The sequence below is a fragment of the Camelus dromedarius genome, chromosome 5 (genome assembly GCF_036321535.1).
Source record: "Camelus dromedarius isolate mCamDro1 chromosome 5, mCamDro1.pat, whole genome shotgun sequence".
NCBI lineage: Eukaryota > Metazoa > Chordata > Mammalia > Artiodactyla > Camelidae > Camelus > Camelus dromedarius.
This window is the reverse complement of record NC_087440.1, coordinates 30858275-30883312: the sequence shown is the minus strand read 5'-3', so window position 1 is coordinate 30883312 and position 25038 is coordinate 30858275. Positions and strand designations below refer to the sequence as shown.

The 25038-nt window shown below is 39.5% G+C and overlaps 1 long non-coding RNA gene and 2 gene segments (V, D, J or C); all 3 read right to left on the bottom strand.

The window, feature by feature from the left end:
- LOC105096961 (T-cell receptor alpha chain constant-like) overlaps positions 1-16133 on the bottom strand; it is a 356030-nt gene extending 339897 nt beyond the window's left edge. The window contains 2 exon segments of the C gene segment in view: positions 15533-15809; positions 16073-16133. Of these exon segments, the coding sequence occupies positions 15533-15809; positions 16073-16118 (323 nt within the window).
- On the bottom strand, positions 1496-3288 carry LOC116153365 (T cell receptor delta variable 1-like). The segment is given in 2 exon segments: positions 1496-2926; positions 3133-3288. Coding segments are annotated over 2 exon segments (510 nt in total).
- Positions 16134-19243: 3110 nt separating the features above from the next.
- LOC135321295 (uncharacterized) lies at positions 19244-23346 on the bottom strand. The gene is made up of 5 exons (XR_010380902.1): positions 22852-23346; positions 22475-22587; positions 21516-21628; positions 19657-19758; positions 19244-19492 (listed from the first exon to the last, which is right to left on the bottom strand). It is a non-coding gene; the product is annotated as an uncharacterized LOC135321295 (long non-coding RNA).
- Between the last annotated feature and the right edge of the window lie 1692 nt (positions 23347-25038).

Sequence of the window (25038 nt, the reverse complement as noted above, 5' to 3'; positions counted from 1 at the left end):
TCCCAACCGCCCTGTTCTGGGGTGAAATGCTTTCTCTTATCCAAGTCTTACACTCTAGGAGCCCAGTAAGATGTTACATTCTGGCTGACAGGGAAAGATAGAGATGATTTTCACAGTTAAGAAAGCTGTTTCTCATTTCCCACAGATTAAAAAATGGGCACAATTAACCATGTCTCATATACTTTGTGATATTTTCGTTAGGTAATGAATCTGAAATGCATACTACAGTGTCTGACATACAGTAAGTTCAATAAATATCAGCTTTCTTTTTTCTTAGTAAAACCTGCCTTTCCTTCAATGTGCAGGCCTGTGACCTGTTTCTGTATGCTGTATTCTCCATATCAGTTCAGTGATGGAAGCTTCTAGGAAATTTACTTAATCACTTATTTTGGTAAGGACACACATTATTTTTCCCTCTCCTCTTGGGACCATATTCTTCTAGATGCATGAATGCACTCAAGGTGCTGAAAGGACACAGATGAAACACTCAGGTGAGGTTTTATTTTCATTTCCCTAAGGAATAATAATATTAATTTTTTTATATATTCATTGGCTATTGAATATCGTATTTCTGCCTTGGCTCTCCAAGGTTTTGCCATTTTCATTAGCTGTTTTGTTTTCTTATTGATTTACAGGAGTTTTAATGCCTTCTGCATTTGAGTTGTTTTTCCAAAACATGCATTGCAAATTTAGTTTACCAGTCTATGCATTGAACTTCCAATCTCTTAGTGGTTTTTAACAGACATTTTAAAAATATACTTTTATATGAAGTTAGCTTGAAAGTTTTATTTGTTTTCTTTAAACCCTTCAAAAATGATTTCCCTTGGTGACGTCTGTTGCTTCTGATGTGAAGTCAAGTATCATTCTTAATGATGTTTCCCAGAATACAATATATCAATTTTCCCTACATACTGGCAAGATGATTTCCACTTATATAGACCCTTGTATCTGCCTTCAATGCCTTGCAAACTTCTGCCAAAACCACAGTGGTGGACTTGCAGAATTCCTGATTCACCTTCATGGCATTCACATAAAATTTCCCTGAACATGGAGCTTGTTTTATAGAAAGTCAAGTATAGCAGCAGAGGGAGGTGCTTGCTTTGCACAAAGAGGCTTCAGCATGGATAATGGGAGAGGTAGTTATAAATACCAGCTGCAATCACATGGCCGTTTCCAGAAACAAGAATGATGATAGTTATGAAAATTTCTTTTTCATTTTGCTATGAATATATTTATGTACACGTTAACCACTCTTACCTCCGGTGTCTTTCTTGCATAAATATAATAACATAAGATGTGCTAATATATGCCAATCTTGTATCTCATTATATCTCAGTAGTTAAGAAACAGGTTTCCATGCGAGAGTGTGACCCAAATAAAACAGCAAAGAACATCACCCAAAAATAGATAAATGAATTTGACATACTCTTTGTAAGAGAGAATAAGCTTGTTTTAGGTTGAATGAGGAATAATTGCATCATAGTAGCTGACAGCATGGTTTTCTATCCTCTTTATTTAAGAGTAGTACTGTTACAAGTGGTACATACAGAATGATGCCTGGTTGACAAGGAGGGTAATAGAGTAACTTTGTACTGTCTCAAAGTAACTATCTGTAAAAGTATCTCCCAGAATTTGCTTCCCTGTATTGTCCTGGGTTAGAGTGGGACATGAAAGAGACTTGTGCAAGATTTAGAAAGTACTTGTCATGAAGTAGCCGTATTTTTCTTGCTGGCTGGGGCAGGGCTCCAGGCACTGTGGTAGCTCACACATGTTGCTGCTGGTGGGTTACCCGAACTTACTGTTGACTCACAGCTCGCCCACCTCCCACCAGATCTCCTCCTCATCTTCTTTGCCTTGGGCCAAGTGTGCATGTAGCATGAGGGCAAATGACATCCATTACTCCTGAAGGACACCCACTGTTGTGAGACAGGAGGTGAGAGACAGACAGCTTTAGTGTTCCACTTGTCTTCACTGGTTCTACTGTGTCCAACAAGTCTCAGTTTGTCCATGCATTTGTCCATATCCAACATTCTATCACAAATGTCACTCTAGTTAACTTACAGTGAATTCAGGCTCAACACCAGATGCAAAGATAACAGCTTTATATAGACGCCTCCACCAGCTTTAGCAATTCCCTGAGTTCTTATTCTTATAGCGAATCCTTCATTCTATGTGGTTCCGCTTCTCTAATTGTGCCCTCACTGACACAAAGCTTAAGAGGAAAGGATTAAGGAAGTGACTTTCATGATAATTCCAGTTTACCACACCCAGGGTTGTGATATGAGCATCTTTAAGTGAAGTTGCTGCTTTAAATTATTATGAGGCAAGTTTTTTAAGTTTAGAAAACTTTACACATATTCTGCATGATTGATTTGAAGTCGAACATTCAAGACTGAGAATGTATTAGTAGAGTGTTCCTCTGGACACCTGTTCTCAAGTGACATAAAAGGAGCTTTTATTTACAATTAAGTCTTCTGATCCGGACCACAGACCACACACCCACAGGGCTGCCGTGTCTTCTCTGGGGGCTGCAGGTGTGCATCTCGGCTTGGCTCCTGCAGCAGGGAGCTCTCTCTTACTGCGCTCTGGGGTTTTTGTTCGGCTCGTCCTATTACTTCAAGCACTGTGCTTTCATCAAGAGCACAGAAATACTTTGCAGAATCCTCCAGCTGTAAGTTTGAGATGGTGAGGCTGAGGGATTTTTCTGCTTTCCTGAAGTTTATAGAGTAGCGGCCACTCTTTGCATTCCCGCTAGATGAATCCTGACGAATAAGGAAAGTCATCTCTCCACTCGGAGGCTGCTTGTACCAAACAATATAGTAGTAGCTCCAACTTGTTTCATACCGACAGTTCAGGGTGACTGTCTCCCCTACGTGAGAGGATACTGCTGGCTGGTCTTGAGTAACTGTCTGGGCCACTGCTGATCCTGTGGGAAAAATCAGAAAACAGAGCTGAAGTAGTGAGCAGTATAATGTAGGAATGAGGCTAATTTAGGTCCCAAAGAAAAGCCAAATTGAAATCATAATATGTTTGCTTTTCTCCAATCTTCCTTTCCTCCCCAAGTCCCTATGAGGTACCACGTGCCATCCTTTCACCCTGAACATTCCCACCCATGTTTGGAACCATCCTTACCAGAGAAGATGAGGGCCAGGAAGACCCCGAGCAGGCTGGAGAGCGGCATGAGGCATGGGCTCCACTGCACAGATGTGTTTAGTTCTGCCTCAGCCGAGAGCTCTGTGTCTTTGAGTCCCTGTCAGCACATATACATAGTACCTGGGTTCCGATGTGACTCCTCCAAACAGGAAGGAGGGTGTGTTCTGTTCATAGACCACGTGGTCTGTGCGCACAGATGGGAATAACGTGGCTCACCACAAACCTTCACTTTGTCTGCTGGTGTTTCCCTGGTCATTAAGTTCGGCAGTACCTGAAAAGGGGCATGGGAAAAGCAGTTTGTATTAAAGGTTTGAGCTGAGGGGAACTGCAGATTAAACAAGTTGACATACATTGGTTATCACACAGCAGAATAATGTAGGCAGCCCGTTTAAAACAGATTAGAATAGGCTAGGAGCCCTTCTTGTAGTCTACTTCCTGGTCATTCATTTAGCCTATAAATAAAGTTTCCCAATCCAGAATCTGATGATTCTTTTGAAAAACTCACAGACCTCCCCTTTCTTGATGAAAGGTGTCTTATCCAAAATAATTAATGTCTCTCTCTTGCTCTTTTCTAAATTGGCTTCTAGAGCCCTACTCAGGTTTTTCAGTAAAGAAAGGTGCTTAAATATGAAATGATAAATCAATCCTTATGACTTTCAGATTCTATTCAGTTGTTTATGTTTTTATGAAATTATAACAGGAATAAAACACTGTTTCTTTGGAAATCTGACATTGAGTCTTATTTATTAGACTTTGAAGAGGATCAGGATATTCAGTCCAGTTGCCTCCACAAGTAGAAGTGTACTTATTAGGTCATGAGTCCTCGAATTGTCCTGACGTCACATTTTCTATCCCATTGGGCCAAAGTGCTCAGTCTCACTTGTCAGTGTCTGGTTATTTTTGTCCTTGTGAAATAAAGTCAAGAAGCATGTCAGATCTTTCTGTGACCCAGTGCTATATAACACACTCCTGCAGAATGTGGTGTCTACAGTCTGCAGACACAGTGTGTGTCAACACCACAGAGCTGGTGACTGCATTTGTGTATACTGTTACATGTCATGTGGAATGTCGCTGTCAGTCTTCCATGTGGTTTCATTGCTTTAATGGATGGATTAATATAAAAGGACCAAACGCAAATAGACAACTAGAAAAGAAATCACAGACAATGCCTCTAAAACAAGCAGTCCTTTGATTTTAAGTAAAAATAACTCATTAATGAGTGATGCAGGGAGACGAGTGGATATTTAGTTGAGACATTTACTCCTCTCTCACATTTCACCACTGAGTGCTGACAGGCAGGCGATCGACCTGGTTTACAATTATCTGTAACTATGCAGAGAAGACCATGAATTCCAGGGCAGCCTGGGGACAGCCTGATGGCGGGATTTCCCCTTTGTTGAAGTGGCCCTGCTCTGGGTTTCTGACAGTAAGTCCTCAGCTGCAATGCAGCAGCTGCCTCTGAAATGTAGTTCTCAGCTGGATCAAGTCTGAATGTGTTGTGACACCAGGTTGGGGGCTTCAGTCTCTCGTGAACATTGTTCTGCTTTTCCTTATACTTTAATGATAAATGATTATATCTGTTAAAGGGCAAGCTAGAGCTTCATACTGAAAGCTGTATGGGAAGGAGATTTATTACTTTAAGTAATTACAAAATTTCATAAATTAATCTGTGATAAAATTGAGGGCCCTCTCAGAAATAAATGCAGTATGAATCATGCTGTGATTGCAAACACATTTTCATATTCTTATTGTTGTCTTGCCTCTGAGTTCGATTCTAAGGTGAACTATGCTCACCCATTCCTGGCTTCCCTACAAAAGACAATCAAGGAGCCCTCAGCTCCTTTCCTTCCTTCTTACCCACCAAACCATGGGATCTGGTAACTTTACAACAGCAAACACTGCTCAGACAAATACTAGCAAAATAGGCTGCTGACTTTTGTAATCTTTCCAGTTGTGTATTGGAAAACCAAACAGTAACAGCAGAAAATCATATTCATTTATGATATAACTTTATGCTTAACTTATTAGGAATTCTAGGAAGCAAGAATCCATGGGTCCTCCAAATCCAAATACTTGGCTATCTTGTTATGAGTGCTTGTGTATCATTTGGTACAATTCCACAATTCTTATTATAGTTGTCAGGAGGACAAAACCTCTCCCCAAATGCTGTTTAATCGGTGAAAATATTAAAAAAAAATCTATTACCAGTATAAATGTTTTCCAAGATAAAAATATTTCCCCTTCTCAACATTGAAGGAATGAATATTCTTTTCCATTTTGTCCTTAAATTTCATATACTGAAGTTGTTTATGTCAAATTATCCAATTTCAAACATTTTATTTTTGTTTTACCACCCCGTAAGGAAATCCCCATGAGCATAATTGAGTTATTCTTGCTTGTCTTCAGACTCCCCTTGGTTCCTTTATAACCACTCCCACCAAGATCACATATCATACGAAGGCACAGAATCACTATTGAGGATCCCAGATCTTCCCTATTGTCTCTGCCTGTTCCATCCTTGATAATGGCTGTTCTCTGATACTGAACACGCATTACAGTCTAGGTATTGTGTCCTATTTTAATCTTGTATATCTCAGTCCAATGAAGAGAACTCTAATCAGATGTATACACTACTCCATTATGAATATTCTTTACGAGTCTTTTGGGGACATATTTTCAATCCCCTCTGTAAATGCCTAGAAGTTGAGCCATTGGGTTGTGTGTATGTTTAGCTCTGTGAGAAACCACTAGAGTTGTTGCCCGGTTTACACTCCCACCAGCGTTCTTATGGTTGCATCACATGCTTACTTTTATTTTGAAATAGTTTTAGACTCACATACAAGTTGCCAATGTATTGTGGAGTTCTCTCTACATTTCACACAGCTTTCTCCAATGATAATATTTTACATAACCATAGTACATTGATCAAAACCAGGACAGTGATATTGATGAAATATTATTAAAATACAGGCCTTACTCTGAATCACTCATTTTTATATGCACTTTTTTGATGCATAGCTCTATGAAATTTTATCACATGTATAGGTTCTTATTACTACCACTAAAATCAAGATGCAGAACAGTTTCATCACCCTAAAGAAATTCACTTTACACACGCTCCACACCCGTGCATCCCCTGATAACTCCCGGCAACCGATCTTTTTTGCATCTTTATATTTTGTCCTTTTGAGAATGTGGTATAAATAAAATCATACATCATGTGTGGGACCATAATAAGCCAGTAAGTGTAATCATACACCCTGCACCATTTGGGGGTTGACTTTTTTTTTTCCACTTAGATTAACACCCTTGAGGTACATCCAGTTTATTGCATGTATCAACCGTCTGTTCCTTTTAGTCACTACAGACTGTCTCCAAATTATGATGATTCAACTTAGTAGTTTTGACTGTACAGTGGTGAGAAAGCCACATGCATTCTGTAGAAGCCACACTTGGAATTTTGAATTTTCATCTTTTCCAGGCTAGTAACATGCATGTGATATTGTCTGGTGAAGCTGTGCAAGCTGAGCTCCCCTCACCATGGGATAAAACAATCAAAACACTTAGAACCATTCTGTACCCACACAACCATTCTGTCCTTCACTTTCAGTACAGTACTCAGTAAATTATGAGATTCTCTACCCTTTAGTATAAAATAGACTATGTGTTAGATGATTTTCCCCTGTAGCTGTAGGCTAATGTAAATGTTGAGCACATTTAAGCTAAGCTAGGCTCAGCTATGATGTTTGGTAGGATAGATGTATGAAACACATTTTTGACTTATTACACTATTTTCAAATTATGATGGCTTATTGGGACCTAACTCCATGGGAATTGTGGAAGATCTATAAATATTATGTCATTGGATGGATGTACTGTAGCTTATTTATCTGTTCACCCAATGAAGAACATTTGGGTGGTTTCGAGGTTTTGGCCATCACAAACAGAGCCACCATGAATATTCATGTACAGATCTTTGTGTGACATAAGATTTTCATTTCTTAAGCATAAATACCCAGGAGTGTGGATTGCTGGATCATAAGGTAAGTGAATGTTTAGCTTTATGTGAAACTGCTGCATTGTTTTCCAGAATGACTGGACCACTCACCCACCAGCAATGTATAAGTGATTCAATTTCTCTGCATTCTTGCCAAAACTTGATATTGTCAGTGTTCTTATTTTAGTCATTGTGATAAATGTGGGGTGGTATCTCATTGTGGCCTTAATTTGCATTTCACTCATGGCTAATGATGTTGAACATCTCTTCATGTGCTTCTTTACATGCTTTTTTCCCTACCACATTGCCTCTTTGGTAAAGTGTCTGTGTGAGTTTTTGTCCATTTTTTGATTGGATTTTTCTATTATTTTTTCTTCTGGAAGCTTTATAGTTTCACATTTTATACTTGTTTGTATGATCCATTTTGGGACTGTCCTCTAACTTTGTGTAAGGTGTGAGGTTTAGGCAAAGGTTGAATTATTTGCCTTGAACATCTAATGGTCCCAGCATCACTTGCTCATCCAGCTACCCTTCCTCCTTTGAACTGTCTTTTCAACTTTGTCAAAGATATCAGGCTTCCCCACACATGTGGGTCTACATCTGGTGGCATAAACTTGATAATGATATTCTTTTACTATCCTTTTAATGTTGACTATGCAGTACATTTTTCTATTTCATTCATTATATTTATAATTTGCATTTTTCTCCTTGTTCCTTTCTTAATTCTATCTAGAAATCTATCAATTTGATTAATCATATTAAGAAAATTAACTTTGTATTTTATGGATATTTCTATTGTTTGCTTATATTTCATAATTTCACTTACAAAAATTATTTCCTTCTGTTAGCTGATGTTGTGTTTAATTCATTCTATTTTTCTATCTTCTGTTATTTAAGGCCTAGATAATAGTTTTTCAACCTTTCTTCTTTAGTGATATAAACATTTAAAAGATAAATTTTCATCAATGTACTATTTTACCTGCTTCTCACTCTTACTTTTATATATGTGTTCTCACTAGATTTTTTTTCTGAGTATTTTCTGATAGTGTTTCTAATTGCTTCTTTAACCTGCTAGTTAAAGCTTAGTGCATAATTTCCAAATATTTGGGAATTTCTGGTGACATCTATTTGCAGTTGATTTACTGTATCAATTCAGTTTTAGTCAAAGAATAAATTCTGTATAAATTCAGATTTTTTATGCATTAAGACTTATTTATGACCAAATGGATTATGTGTGTGTATGTTTGTGAACAGTTTGTCTACATAGCAGGGTTTCATGGAGCCCCAGCTGCAGGTTTGGGTACAGGCTGCAGGTGCCTGGAGAGCACCGTGCACTTGCTGCACAGAAGTAGGTGGCTGCGTCTCCGGGCTGGGAGTCCTTGATGTGCAATGAGAAGTGTTTGGCATTTCCGTTGGAGGAAACTGTGAATCTTCCATCTTCCTTTTTATTCCCACCTGAACTTTTGGCTATCAAGAATTCAGGGCCTTGACCAGGGTACTGCCGGTACCATGAGAAATAGTCAAATAGACTGTTCTCATAAGTACAGTTCAGAATTGAAATTGCTCCTTCGTGGACTACCAGGGGCTGAGGGCTCTGTTTCACCTGCTGTTGGTCACTTTTTCCATCCTGTTGTCCACTCACCCCTGATTAAGAAGAAAAATTCATTAGATCTGCAAATTTATATCTCATCCTATAAATTTCTACCAGCATGACTCTGTCTGTATCCCAATCTTTCATTCCCCCAAATTAAACTTATCCTAGGGTTTCTCCTCCATTACTCACAGCCTGGTTGAAGCCACAGAATTAAAAACGATGCTCCCAGAATCCTGTCCATTGTTCCTGGCACAAAAGCTCAGTGACAGCTGGTCTTCGCAGCCCGCGAGGAAGCTGACTGTAAGCTCACAGCTGCTGTAATGCTATCAAGAGGCCCCACCCTCTCACAAGGACTTTCACTGAAAGCTATTTTTGCAAAGCAAGTACTTCCCCTTTTTGCCCTAACTTAAAATTGCTGAAAATTTCATTGAAAACCAGAAATCCCCTATTTACACATGAAACATGATCAGTTACAAACTATCTCCCTCTATCCTGTTCTTCCTTCTCCTCACACTTCCTAGAACGTTAAATGTCACGTACAAGGGCACCTTGATGTGTCAATAGGGATGATATGATTTTACAGTAGGGGAGACAGGGACTCCCATGGAGTCCCAGGATTAGTACAGAGAGTGGCATTTCTTTTTTAATATAAAAATAAAGTTTATTGAGGACACACAAGGGACATAATATACCATTACAAGCAAAAGTCATGGATCAGAAGAGAAAGAATAGACAGCCCTTTTGCCCTCATGGAACTTAAATTTTAATATAATTTTTCAGGTGTATCCACAATTTACATGACCCTAAGAAATGATAGAAGACAGTCAAATCAATTTTAATTTCTTTGTATTTCTTCTAAAATATAAACCAGGCCAATGAAATATTTCTAATAATATACATGGGGACTATAAATTGAGAAGTACTGGAATTATCTGGTCTGGAGGAGTTTCAATCACCAAACACATAAGAGAGGCTAGAAAAATTCTGTACACTTCAGAAGATCCGGCCACAACCATTCAGTAATGTGACATTTTTTGGTAGTTCTCATCATGGGTTTGATCAAACATTTACTATTTTATCCAACCTTTATCCTCATAGGTAGAATACAAAAATACAAAAAAAATCCATTTGGTTTTTGATGCTAACACAACAGGATGTAAAGACAGAAATTAAGGATAAATTCCAAAACATCCCTAAAAATAGTGTTGCTCTGCATTATCAATAATAGAAGTTGAAAGAAATAACACACTTTTCTGAAGTACAGAGAGAACTTTGTTGTGTCTGTATTTGATGTCATTTCAAATCCAGTCCAAGAAAAGCATCATTTCAGTCCAACAGGAGACAGTAAGAGTTCCATTCCTCAGACTAATCCCATTTGACTCCAGCACTCCAAGGGGATTCTTAATTGTTAAACTTTTGATATGTTTTCTTTTCATTTATTTATTCATTAATGCATTGCTTCAATATATGTTTACTGAGTGCTAGTACATGAGCAATACTTGGGTCTCATTCCTGAAAGAGACACAATCCCAGTCTTCAGCGAACCTAGCCCCAGTATTTGAGTACTTTCAGATAAAAGATGCTGAAGAGAAATGTGTATCTATATGATGTGACAAAAAAATAAAAAATAAAACAAACAAACCAGTAATGAGCTCTACTTCTGGCCCAGAGAGACAATGGTTCCAATGGACGGATGCTTGGATTGGCACTTACACCAGCAGCAGTTTTTCCTTTTTAAAAATGGGGTGAGGGAATTCTAGGCACAGATTAACTCAGTGGTTGGAGACTGGGCTGTGTCTGGGTGGAAACATTATAAATTTGTATTCGAGAAGCTAATATGGTCCTGATCTTGAAGAACAACCTGTATTAGTCAAAGAAGTGTTGATTTCCAAAGTCATAGTTTTCAAACTAGTAGACTAGAATATACACAGATACTACTTAGGTAGATGGATATATGCATGCATGCATACATACATACATACATACTTATCCACATACAAATATGCATAATTTATAGATCAAAACTGAAGCTAATAGGAGATTAAAAAGTCATTAGATTTTTAAAGGCTAATTTGTGGCTTCTTGGAGAATGTGGGACAAATGTTAATCTTTTCTGAAGCACCACTGCCCCTTTGTGGCCCTATAGAGAAGTTACACTGTACAATTGTATAAGGTTTCTTAAATGTTCATGCTTACCATCCATGCATCAATCAGAGCACTGATATGAATGGCTGAGTATTCTTCTTAGGCCAATGATTTCTCAGGACAGAAGGAAATTTTGCCCTTGATGAGGTTTCCCCCTGTGAAACCTCTGTTTCCGCTAACTGAGGTGTGTCTCACGTGGATCTGGAAGCCTTGGTTGGGATGCTAGACCTACCAGGAGAAAACAGGGCTTCGGATATATTCATGGAGGGACCTCACCTGCCCTAGGGTCCCTTCAAAGACAGGAACTGGTCCTCAAGCTGAATCACTGCACGGGGCTGTCTTTCCTCCCGTAACAGCAACATCAGATCAAGGAGAGCCCTTCACACTAAAGAGAACACTAAGTAGATTCTAAATCAAACTACTTTTTCTAACTCTTTGTCAACACTTAATATTGTTGCTTTATTACTCTTAGCCAACATAATGGTGTATAGTGGTCTCACTGTGGTAGCAATTTGAATTTCCCTGATGACTAATGATGCAGAACAGGGGTTTACAATCTTTTTCCATAATGGGTAGAATAGTAAATACTTTTGGCTTTGCAGGCCATTCAGTCTCTGTTGCAGCTACTGAACTCTGCCACTGTGGCATGAAAGAAGCCACTGATAATACATGAATAAATGAGCGCTGCGATGCTCCAATAAAACTTTTCTTACAAGAATAGGTGGCTGAATAGATTTGGTCATGGGTCATATTTTGTTGATTCTTGATGTAGAGAATGCTATGGCTTCACAGGGGAATTCTCCAAACATTTAAGGAAAAGTTAGTCCCCATCCTGCTCAAACTTTTCCAGAAAACTGAAGAATAGTGAGTACTCCCAAACTTTTTCAATAAGGCCAGCAGTATTTTGATACACAAGCCAGATGATGATACTACAAAAAAAGAAAAATACAGGTCAATATCCCCGATGAACAGAGATGCAAAAATCCTCAGCAAATATTAGAAAACTGAATTCAACAATATGTACACATTATGAGTAAGTAGGATTTTTCCAGGTGTGCAATGTTGGTTGAATATCCACAAATCAATCACTGTGATATACTAACAGAATGAAGGATAAAGTTACATGATTATCTCAATGGATGGAGAAAATTCATTTGATAAAATTCAGCATCTATTTATGTTAAAATTCTCAATAAACTTGGTATAGAGGGAACATACCTTAAATAATAAAGGCCGTTTATGACCTATCCACAGCTAACCTTATACTTAATGATTAAAAAACCAAAACTTTTTCTCTAAGATCAGAAACAAAACTAGGATGCCCACTCTCTTCACTTCTACTTAACATAGTATTTAAGATTTTAGCCACAGCAATCAGACAGAACAAAGAAATAAAAAACATCCAAATTGGAGAGAAAGAAATAAAGCTGTCACTGTTTGCAGATGGCCTGATATTCAATGTAGAAAATTATGAAGACACCAACAAAACACTTTAAGGACTAATAAATAAATTCAATAAAGTTGCAGGGTACACAATGAATATACAGAAAAAGTTTCATTTGTACACACTAATAATAACGATCAGAAAGATAACCGAAGAAAACAACACAATCTAAAATTAAATGAAAAAGATTAAATTCCAGGAATGAATTTAACCAAGAAGGTGAAAGATCTTTACTCTGAAAAGAAAAAAACATTGATAAAGGAAATTGAAGGCAATAGAAATAAATAGATAAGCATTCCATGTTTATGAGTAGGAAGGATTACTATTGTCAAGATGTCCACCCTAACAAAAGAAATCCACAGATTCAAGATTTTAAGACACTACAGGCTTAAAGTAAAATAGTAAAAAGCAATTAGCTGTAATACCTCTTTACTCATTTTTGTTTCTTAGTCCTATAACACTTCACAGAAGGTTTTAATTGTTTTTTATTGCGTTGTTTCAGTAATACCCCCGTTATGCTCAGCAGCTGGCTGCTCTTTAATTTTCCTTTCTGTCTAACCTTCCCGTGTTTAAAAGATAGTGTTTATAAGAGTGGCTGACACAGCTGAGGCCCTCAAGAGGGACCTGTTCCGTGGAAATTCACACACAAATACACACACATGTCAACAAGCACTACTACTGAAAATATAGGAATAAATAAAACTGAAATTATTTAAGGTTGGTAGGAATGTATTATTTTCTTATATTAGCAAAAGGCATCAGAAAATTAACAATAACTTTTTTTGTTTGTTAGTTTCTTTGCCTTTAATTTTTAGAAGCTGGTAGAAACCACACAAAGTGTCATTCTGAATAATATAGAACAACAAAAAATACTGTGACTATGGAGAATCTAAAAATAAGTTTTTCTAGTCTACTGTCTCATTTCAGAGTTTTTTTAATTTTAGAGGATCTTATCTCTCAGACCACATGAGGGGCTGTTGTCTTTCTTTTCTTGATGAAAACCAAAATTTACTTTGAGAAAATCAAGAGAATTTGATAAAGGCTAACACTTGTGTATGGTGAATACGCCCATAAAACAAGATAAATTCCTGACTTTAATAAAGTATATCAATCAAAATACCAAAAGTCAGTGTTATGTACTACAAGATCACGAAACAGACAAGTACACTATACCCACTTTTATTCATGGTTGTACTGGGGGGCCTGGGTCAAATCAGGAAAAGGAAATAACATGAATTAAGTTTCAGAAGGGAGAAGTTACACCCTGTTTATTCATGGGTGACACACTTGTGTAGGCAGGAAATGTAAAAGTGTCCATGAACAAACTGTAAGAGCTAGAACTGACAGGTGCGTTAGTTAACAAGGCCATTGAAATGTTACGGAAACGACAGGCCAGTCAAGAAACAAGCACCACTCGGAGGGTTGGAGTACTCAGATGTATTATGCCGGCGGGCTCAGAGGGGCTTCTGTTCTGAAGCTCTGAGCACCTTCAAGATGTGCACATGAGGTTTTATAGGGTAAAGTACAAGCTTGGGGTATTCGGCCAATAGGCATGGAACAGCTTTAGCAGCATTATCATCACAAAAGTGGAGGCGGGAAGGCAGCAAACCAACATTCCAAAGCCAGATATGTATCTTTGAAAATCCAGCTGGCTAGCAAAAAACATGAACAGCAAACCAACACTAATTAACCTAGATTTACAAGTTAGTCTAGCAGAACTCAGATCAGTATTCCAATACTTAGACTTGTTAGCCCAGCCCAGCCTCTCCTTCACATTCCTAGACTTATGAGTTATCTTGTCAGACCAGCCCGGTTTTTCCTTCACAAAACCCCAAAATCAATTTCATTTCTAGATTCCAGACAAAAACATTAGAAAAATGTATTAAAATGTCATTTATCAAATACTTGTTAACTATTTTGATACAAGGCATGCAAGTACTCTACAAGAATTTTTTAACATTAAGAAAAGAAATTAGAGAAGGCCTGCATGAAGAGAATATCGGATGAATCTAAAGACTCCATATATTAAGATGTCAGTTTTCCCAAATGAATCCACAAATTCAACACAATCTCAATCAAATGATGAGTAATCTTTTGTGGTAAAAGCTAATTCTATAATTTATGTGGAAATGCAAAGACCTAGAATAAATCTTGAGTAAGAAAAAGGAAGTTTGACTTGCATTTCCAGATTTCAAAACATACATGAAGGCCCAGTAATTAAGACAGAATGTTCTGTTGGTATGAGGATAAAATAAAGACACCAATAAACAGAATCAAAGTCAAAAATAGGCCCAAATACATATTCTATCAATTGACTTTCTCCAAAAATACCTATGCAATTCCACCGGGAATAAGGGCTTGCTAGAATAATTGCTAGAGCAAATAGCTGCTTGCGTCTTTTTAAGTACCAGTGTTTTGTAGTTGTCTTTATATCTAATTGCTTTATTGCCCTGGCTACAATGTCTAGCAGGATGCTGAAAGGAGAGTGAAGACTGTGGTTATTCTTGCTTTGTTCCCAGTCTTAGAGAAAAGTACATAGACTTTTACCAGTAAATATACTATTAGCTATTGAGGAAATTCCCCACTATTTCTATGTTTCTCAGAGTTTTCACCATGGTGACTGTTGAATATTGTCAAATGCTTTTTCTACATAAATTAATGTGATCATATGACTCTTTCTTTTATTCTGTTAATATGGTGACTTTTATCAATTGATTTTCAAACATTGAAGAAAGTTTTTCATCCATGAAAAAAAATCCATTCGTCCTTGATATATTTGTCTTTTTATATATTGATGAATTCTACTTGCTAATATTTTGTTAACAAACTTGTTTCTATAATAATGAAGGATAGTTCTCTGCAGTTTGTTTTTGTTTTTGTTTTTTGGTATGGTCTTTATCTGATTTTGGTATCAGGGGAATACTAGCTTCAAAAACTTGGTGAGGAATTACTATCTTCTGGAAGAAATTGTGTAGAATTTGTGGTAGTATTTCCTCATTGTTCGGTAGAAATCTGCAGTAACAACATATGAGACTGGGGATTTTTTGTTGTTGTTGTTGTTAAAAATTCATTTCTTCATAGACATTGTGACTTCAGCTTTCTCTGGCTCCTGCCCTGAGGACAGCTGAGGAGGAGCTGCTCCTGGAGCCCCACAGCGAGGTTTGGGGACAGGCAGCAGGTGCTTTGAGAGCGCTGTGCCCCTGCACAGAAGTAGGTTCCCACATCTGCAGTCTGGGCGGCCGGGATGTGCAGGAAGCTGTCCTTTCTGGTCTCTCCAAACCGAGCTGTCAGTCTCCCCTGCCTCGTCACGTCTCCACTCTTAGTTAATGTCATCAAGAAGACTGGACGTCCCCCAGGCTGCTGCTTATACCACTGTAAGCTGTTTAAAGGGCTGGTGGTATTGCAGTATGTGGTGAAGTTCTCTCCCTCTTGTAGGGGCACGAATTCAGGAATTTGCTTTAACTGTTGTCCGTTCACTTCTGTTCAGAAAAACAGTGGGAGGCATCAGGGTCTGGTTAGAGGTCTATTCTCTCAGCTACAATGGTCTTTCTCATTCTTCTGTGTACTTTCTCCTTCTTTCCATGTCTCCCTCCCCAACTACCTCTTTCTTCCTTTTAGTTTTTGTGTTTTTCTCAACATCTTATCTCTCAATGAGAAAATCTCATTCCTGCAGTTGCCTGCAGATAATAACCCACTCTGCTGAACTCTCTGGGAGCAACCAGGGGAATCCCAAACTCACGTGATATTTGCATCCATAAGATCAGAATCGTTGTTATGAGAAACATCTTCCCCTTTATTCCTCTTCAGAAACAGTTGCTGAATCTGACCAAACCTGATGGGTTTCCCTTGTACAAGCTTCTTCCAAACCCTGCCACTACCTTTTGGAAAGAAAGGGGAAAGGAGGGACTGCAGGTTGAGAGCCAATCAGACCTACCATGTTTCACTCAGCTATTTTCAGAAGGGGGTGGGTGTCTGTGTTTGCAGATGCTGCCCCCCTGTGACTAGATCAGAAATTGCTGAATTTCTAACCAATTCCTTACAGAGTGCTTTCTAATTCAAGTCGTATGTAGGTTTGTCAAGGCTTGAAAAGACAGCGTTTACACATACTGATATTGTTTATGGAGGAGTGATTTGCCTTTTAAAAATGGACCCTGTGGTTTGAAACTAAGGCATCAGGAGGAAATAATACGTTTCCTTTGTCGTGTCCAGCTTCATCAGACTCACATCGTGTGTGTCTCTACATGTGTCAATGGAGCATATTAGGTCACAGACGTTTTATTAAACGTGGGGAAGACTCCTGATTTATTCTTAGGCAAACCATGATCACAAAATGGAAGATAAAAAGCACCTATTTCTTTGCTGTCATACAGATTGTTAAGCTTTGTAAATTATCCAACTTAGAGTTCATCTTTACTGTTTCAGTATGTTACCTTGCCACATACCAGAGACTCAAAAATCAATGTAATTTGACAAAAAGTCACCAGATAAGATGCGCAGTTTCCCAGAGAGACCATGAAGAGAGACCTGTGCGGGGGCCATGGTCATTCTGAGGACGTCTGGAGTGAGAGGTGAACCCGGCCCTGTCTGTTCCAACTGAGCCCAGCTTCCAGGCGCTCCCACTGAGACTGCAGACATAAGTGAGCAGTTTGAGGTGTTAAAGTGCAGCCAAGCCCCCAGGTGTGAGCTGGAGCAGAAGTGTCATGAGGAAATAAAATGGTGGCTGTTGCAAGTCGCTGAGGTTTGGGGTGATTGTTATGCAACAAAACACAATTGCACTGAGGTCCTGTGGAGAAGAGTCCTGGTGAGGACTTGTGAGAAGTTGGCAAGAATAAATTGTGCTTTTTCTCTCTCTGGTTGCCTCTGACAGCTGGGCCTGGGGCATCTGCCCTTTTCACCAAACTTCCTTTCACGTATGTGGCACAGAGCCCTGCTGCCACTGCTGGGATGGAACGGGAGCTCTGGGTCTCCACTTACAGGCGCAGCTGGCTGATTGCTCACATTGGGGCCCCGCAGTAAACAGGGAGGTGTGAGCTTTTCATGTTCAATGTGGCGTTTATAATTCACTCATTCTTCTCACTACATGTGACATAACTCTAAAAAAAAATGAGGGACTATTTAAAAGATCATATAACTCAGCAAATAATCAATATTTAACAGACTATTTTCAATTTCAGATCATTGAGAACACCCAAAACTGAGACTTTTGACACGCTTCTCTAGTTACTTGTGACTTTCATAAAGACATGCACACTTACTTGTGTGGAAGAGTTTTACCCTCTCGCGTGGTGGCAAGCAGGGGCCCAAGGAAGGTGGAGTCATGGGTCCATCTAACTAGCTTTCTACCCTGAAGTGCTGTATAAGCAAAGTCAAATTTTTATTCTATGGTGAGAAATGCCATGAAGTATTGTGTTGCAGCAATGAGCAGATGTGCCAAATTTTGACCTTGCTTTTTTCTGTGCCTTATGTTTCTACGTATTCAGAGTTAGCTAAAGCCACAGGATCATTATTGACAATATTAGAATTTTCATCCATTGATATTTGTGCCAGTAATGATGGGGACCCAGTTCGGGGGTTGACCAGCAGCTCTTCTCCATACTGTTTCACTCCACGAGCACGAGTGTGCAGTGAGCTGGGGGTTCTCCTCACTCAGTCTTGTACTCAGACTTTCAGTTCTAAACATGCAGTTTGCTAGATGGAGCAGAACGGATTCAGGCATTCCGTCTGATGGTCATATATATTCATTACTGCCTGTGAATGATCTTTGAAAAAAAATCTTTCATGCATGTACATCTTAATTGGTTCCAGTCAGGGATTTGTATGCAATCCAATATGGGTTTTATAATATGTATTATTTTTTCCTAAGCATGAGAAAATGACAGTAATAAGATTTTAAAAACATAAATCTACAAAAAAAGAAAGAGAGAAAAAAATAGCACGTAATAAAAGAGAGCGAGAGAGAATAGCAGCATAATTCAGGAAGCTGGACAGGAGCTGGATAAATAGTTACTAATGTAGACGTTGGGAGAAAACTGCAACTCAAGCTGTTGCTTGAAGAACCACAGAAGGAAGTTGATCTTGTTGACAAAATCCAGAAAGCCTCCAGAATTAAAGGTCTCCAGACGAACGATGGGGTATTAAACCGGTGGATTATTTGGAAAGCTGCAGAGTGAGTGCAGCGCCAGATATGCGACCAGCCTCATACACCTGGGGATTAGAAATGAAGAAACTCAGACCATAGATTTCAATTATTGTTCAATATCACAGTCAGAGACACTGGAGGAGAGACCAAGTGTCATTACGAGTGATTTTCAAAAATGCAAATAGCCCCTGTGAGGAAAAGTGAAAAACATGTGTCCATGTAGGGGAAAGGTTGAAGTAAACCAAAATCTGCAATGAGTTAAATGAAGCAGAATTGCCTGTTCTGGTATAAAATAGGCAGATTCCATGCCAGGTGTGTGAGAAAAGTCTTCTCCACCTGTCCCCATGTTGCGTTCATGCATGTGTAGAAATCAGACAGAAGGACTAGCTCTTAGGATGAGTCCCAATGTGGGAGGGTAAATATTACCGTAGATTAACCAGATTGTTTTAGGTAGGTTTGAGTTACTATCTAGTTCACCTGGAATCCTGGCAAAAGAGGAGGCAAGGGATCTGACTCAATGAAATGGCTAATATGTTGGTGGGAGTCCAGGTTGGTGATGTTTAGTAACAGTCCAAGTAGTTTAGGGAGCTACAGTGACTGAAATATTGAAAACACTGTACTGCATTGAATTTGCCTTTTCCACCCAATTTTTGCCTCTTCATCAACGCTGGCACCAGAGCAGCACCAGGCACCGGTTTGGGCAGGGGCTGCAGGTGACTGCAGGGCACTGTGTGGAGGCACAGAGCTATGTGGCTGAGTCCTCGGGCTGGGGTCCTTTGATGTGCAGGGAGCTGTGACCGTCCTTAGTACTCAGAGTGACTCTGACTTGTCCTTCCTCCTTTTCATCCCCATTTAAAGACATTACAAACAGGTTCTTGGGACTTCTTGCAGGTTCCCATCTGTAACAGTGAAAAGCTTAAAACAAGCTGGAAGGGAAACTGCAGGTGGCATTGGTGCTCTCTCCTTCCTGAACGTGCACCCGTGGAGGACCCTGTTTCGTGCTCAAGAGGCGGCTCCCTCCTGTTCAGAAAGACAAAGTCAGACATAGAGACTGATCTCTGCATAGAGTGTTCATTGTCTTCACACCTTCCCAGACAGAACCTAGAGGTGCCTGACTGCATCCTCCTCCTTCCCCATCACCACCCGAGACCGCTCAGAGTTGCTTTGGCTGCCCCTGCACTTACCACGAAGATGAAGCCACAGGATCAGCAATGAGACTGGCCAAGGATTCCTCTCCATTTATCCTGCCCAAGCTCCTCAGCAGAGGAACGTTCTGCAGGCTAGACCTGTGGAATATTCTGCTTCAGAAAACAGGATTCTGCATATGGTTGTCCAGCCAATCAGAGACAAGGCCACATCAATATCCTAGAGACACACCAACCATTTCTGCCTTAGAATCAGATTTTTTTTCTTTTTTTTTTTTTTTGGTTCAAAAGGAGGGATCAAACCTGCTGTCCTGAGACCAGCTTCACAAACACTGAGGACATCTCCCCTGAGTCACAACTCAAAGAGAACCGACAACCTTTCAGAAGGGGACGGACTAATGGTGGACTGCTAGTGTTCAGCTTGAGATACTAGGATGGCAACTGTGGCAAGAAAAGCACTTTGGCTAGCAAACTTTTATACGAGCTTTCAACAAAATTTTAAAAATTTTCAAATCCCCCAAATCATCAATGTTCACACATGCCATGTGCTAAGTTATCTTTTGCTTTATGTACATTATTCTAATACAAAAGTTATGCAACGGAATTATCATTCCCAATTTACAAATAAGAAAACTGGGGCTCAAAGAGATTAATTATCGTGAGGTCAAACATCTGGGAAGTGGCTGGGTAAGAATCAGAACACATTCCTGTCTGGTGTGGAGTCTATGGTGTTTGGAATCTGCCACATCACCTACATTTGTGATGCTCAGTGAATGTTTTCAGTGTAATAATGGGAGCCTACTTTGTGGTTATTCTTCCTAAGAGCCACAAAATGGGAACAGTCCAAATGTCCGTCAGCTGGTGAATGGAGAAACAAAATTTAGTATATTATCCAATGAACTACTATGCAGGAATAAAAAGGAGTTAAATACTAATGCATGCTACAGCATAAATGAACTTCAAAAACATTATGTTAAGGAAAAAGCCAGGCAACAAGAAGTCACATATTGAATGATTTCATGTATATGAAATGTTCAGGAAAGGAGCCCATAGAGACCTGTGTTTGCCTGAGGCCAGGCGTGGGAATAGGGACTAACTATAATGGAGCATGAAAAGATCTCTTTGTGATGATAAAAATGTTTAAAACTGGATGATGATAATGGTTCCACAACTCAGGTAATTTACTAAAAATCATTGAACTAATTCAAAATGGATGAATTTTATGGAATGTCAATTCGACCTCAATAGAGTTGTTTAAAAGGAAGTAAGGCTTATGTTCTATCTTGTCTGTGTCACAGCCCACGTGTAATCTTAATTTAGTTCAACATGCATGCTTTTGTTTAAAAAGTGATTTTGTGTCCAGAGTTTCCCTAGGAGTTCTGAAAATTGTAAAAACAACATTCTCTCTTCTCTCGGGGCTTAAAATACAATTGAAAAAAAGGGACATGCAGGGAAAACATCTAGTAAAAGATAGCATTAAGATCGTTCACAATCTAAATCTACTGTGAAATTGGTAGTGTAAATTGACTACAAAACCTTCTTTCCAAAGAACAACTGAAACACACACAGGGGTCAGCATGAGGGAGCTGCTAGAATCAGGGGACAGTGCCTTCCACGTACTCAGATTTAAATCATGTTCTCAGAAGTGGAACAGGACTGTGAGGCGTCTCAGTGGCAAACCTCTGACTTTCTCCCCGAGAAAAGTGCTGCAGCTACGGTTAATAAAGGAAATCCTGAAAAGCCTCATTAATGTCTCTGAATTTAAAAGCACAAAGGGATGGGCTGCTGGACAAACAGAAGCCACAAGTCAGATTCCTTTTTTCCCTTGAGGTCAGAGCAGCCAGACCACTCAGTGAAGGGGACAGTGAGGGCCCCACCACACCACTCAGGAAGCTCACCTGCTGGGAAGCTTGTTTCTGATGGAAATACTGATCCACTGGAAAAATCACCTGCATATTACCAGGGCTGTGTCCAGAACAGGAAAGGCACACTTCCAACAGCCCTGGCATTCCTGCAACGAGTAAGGTAGATGAAGTCTGTGATCTACAGCAACCCACTTTGCCTGAAATAGAGGTCAAGCCAGTGGGTACACTGAATACACTAAACCTCATGGGAAGTGATTTGCAGGGTGTATATCTTGGCAATTCTAGACAAACAACACAAAGATTCGTTGAATTTAATCTTTTATATTAGTGTGTGAATAGTATGGATTCTGTGAATAATTTATCTTGTGTACATTCATTCAAATTTTAAAATATATACGTCTGTATTATTTGGCCTCCTGTGTGCTAAGCAGTGTCGGGCATGGAGGGTGCAGTAGTGAAGAGGATGTAAAAGGCCTACAGTGCAGTTGGAGAAGAAAAAAATTAAACAAGTGGATTTTTTTAGAGATAGTTTTGAGAAGTGATACGTACTATAAATACAATACTGTATTGAGATAGAGAGTTACTCTTGGGGTGAGCAAAGGCATCTGCTCTAACCAGGATATGGAGGGGAGGAAACACTCTGACACTGACTCTGCAGCACCAGGCAGGTAGTGAACCCCTCTCATGTGCAATTCCCTTTTCTATAAGTAACCAGTATCTTTCTGTTGGGCACTGGGCCCAGCACTGGCACTCCTCACCCCATTCACTCCTTATAGGCACCTGTGTGGTAGATACAATCAACATCCACCTTGTAGATATGAGGAAACTGAAGCATAAAAATTAAGACATTTTCCCAAGATCACTCAACTAATGAGTGACAGATTGAGAAACAGAACCCACATCTGTGATCTCAAGCACTTTGCCACAATGCCCTTTGAAAGGTGGATGCACCAACCTGGAAGGGCTCTGGTAAGAATTAAGTGAGAACATACCTGCACATCATCTGACGCAACACCTTCCCTGTCATAGGCGCTCAGCCAGCGGCAGGCAGTGTACACAGTCTTGGGGGGTTGGGAGACAGTGTCTGAAAGGCACAGGAGTCTATCTACAAAATAAAGCTCAACATTTTCCTGAGGTGCATTTAGCAGATTTTATGTATTATAAGTATCCATAGCATCATGTTTCTTATGGTTATGGAAAATCAGTTCATTCAGACGATACACTGAAAGATTGGGCAGCATATAATAATATGAAAAAAGTATACCAAGCAGCGTTTGCTACAGTTTTTTAATATTTTTTTCATCGTTGACTCTTCCAAGGTATTTCTATACTACAATAAGGACAGAGCAGTAAACCCAATTTTACTTACCAGAGAAAAGCCTCCCAACTTGTGCGAAAATGGCAAGCTTTCTTTCCAAGGCAGCCTAGTAATCTCCAGCTGAGATAACCCCAAGTATTGTCTTCATTGTCCTGAAGTCAATCACTTTCACATTTTGAAGGCAAAACAATAAAGCAGCCAGACAGTTCTCCTGAGTCCTTGTTCTCACTGTTCATACGGTGGGAAAATGACTGACTTTTTGGTCAGTGATGCTGCCTCCTCCTGTGACCGGGCTTCCCCACCATCTACTCCAGGAGCACTGGAGGGCGGCAGGGAGGCCAGCGGGAGCCTCACAAACTAGTTTAGCAGGACACCAGGTGGCAGTGCTTCAGCTTTCATTCTTCATACATGCGAAGTGCTAGAGCCTGATTCTCAAAAAGGAAAATAGAAAGATTTAGAGAGAGCATTCACAAAGGGGTGACATCTGAGCAAAGACATAAAGGGAGTGAGAGGTACAGCATGTGGGTGTTTGAGGAGATAGCGTTGCAGGAGGAAGGGCAAAGGCAAGGAGCACAGGTCTTCATAAGGAAACGTGGGTGGAGAGTTTAAGGAACAATATCTCACCCTTCCCTGCAGACCCTTCTCTCCCCAGCACACCACCGTGTGAGAATCTTGCTAAAGCCTTCAGCGCTGTCAGCTGGGTAGTGGATGATTTCCTCGTCTATTGATCCTGGGGCAATTGGTACCCAGGTTTGGCATCCTCTTTCCTAGTTCCCTTTGGGTTCCAGTTAAAACCAGTAATCTCACCATCACTGAGACATTCCCAGCCACCTTGTCCTGGGGCAAAGTGCTTTTCCATATCCAAATCTTACACTCTAGGAGCCCATTAAGATGTGACATTCTCATTGACAGTAAAAGTTAGAGATGCTTTTCAAAGTGAGGAACGTTATGTCTCATTTCTCAAAGATACAACAATAGGAACAATAAAACCTACCTCATATACTTTGTGATACTTAAATTAGATAATGAATCTGAAATGTGAACTACAGTGTCTGACATATAATGAGCTCAATAAATATCAGCTGTCTTTCTTCTAATAAAGCCGGCCTTTCCTTCAGTGTCCAGGTCTGTGACCTGTTACTAGTTGCTCTTTCCTCCACGTCAGTTCAATGATGGAAGCTTCTAGGAAATTTACTTACTAATCGCTTACTTTCCTGGAGACAGTCATTATTTTTTCCTATTCGCTTCCACTCATACTCTCTCAGCTGCGTTGATGCAGTCGGGCTGCTGAGAGGACAAAGATGAAATGCTCAGTTGAGGTTTTACTTTCATTCCTCTGATGAAGGATAATAGTAAGGGTTTTGTGTATTTATTAACTATTGGATATCATATTTCTGAAGAGGATTTCAAGATTTTGCCATTCTTCCTAAATGTTTCCCTTTTTTATTGATGTGTATGAGTTTTTAATATATTCTGCCTTAGAATTCTTTTTCACAAATGTTGGTTGAAATATAATTTACCTAACTGTGCATAGACTTTCCACCCTCTTAGCAGTGACTTTTAATAAATATAATTGTAAAATATACCTTCATGTTCATAAGAAGACAACTTGAAAGTTTTATGTGTTTGTTGTCTCTAAGCACATGAGAAATGCCCTTGGTGCCTTCTGTTGCTTTGGATGAGAAGTCAGTATCATTCTTAATGATGTTTCCCAGAATACAATATACCAGTTTTCCCTGAGTACTGGCAAGATTATTTCCACTTAAACAGACCCTCAGATCTGCCTTTGATGCTGTGCAAACTTCTGCAGAATCCACAGCGGTGGACTTGCAGAATTCCTTATTCAACTTGACTGCATTCCACTTACCATCCTTCCTGAACAGGCAGCTTGTTTTATAGAAAGCCAGGTATAGCAGTGAGTGGAGCTGCTTGCTTACGATCAGAGCGTTCAGAATGGGTAATGGAGGAGGTCGTTATAAATACCGGCCACAATCACGTAGCCACTTGCACAAACAAGAACTATGAAAGTTGTCAAATTTTCTTTTTCATTTTGATATCAATGTATTTATGTACACATTAACCACTATAAACTCTCATCTCCCATTTGCCTGCGTGTAATAAGATGTGCTAACATACATCAGGCTTTTATCTAATTACATCTCAGTAGTTAAGAAAACGCTTTCCATGGGAGAGTGTGACCTCTTTGCAGGAGATGGTTAGCTTGTTTTTAGTTGAATG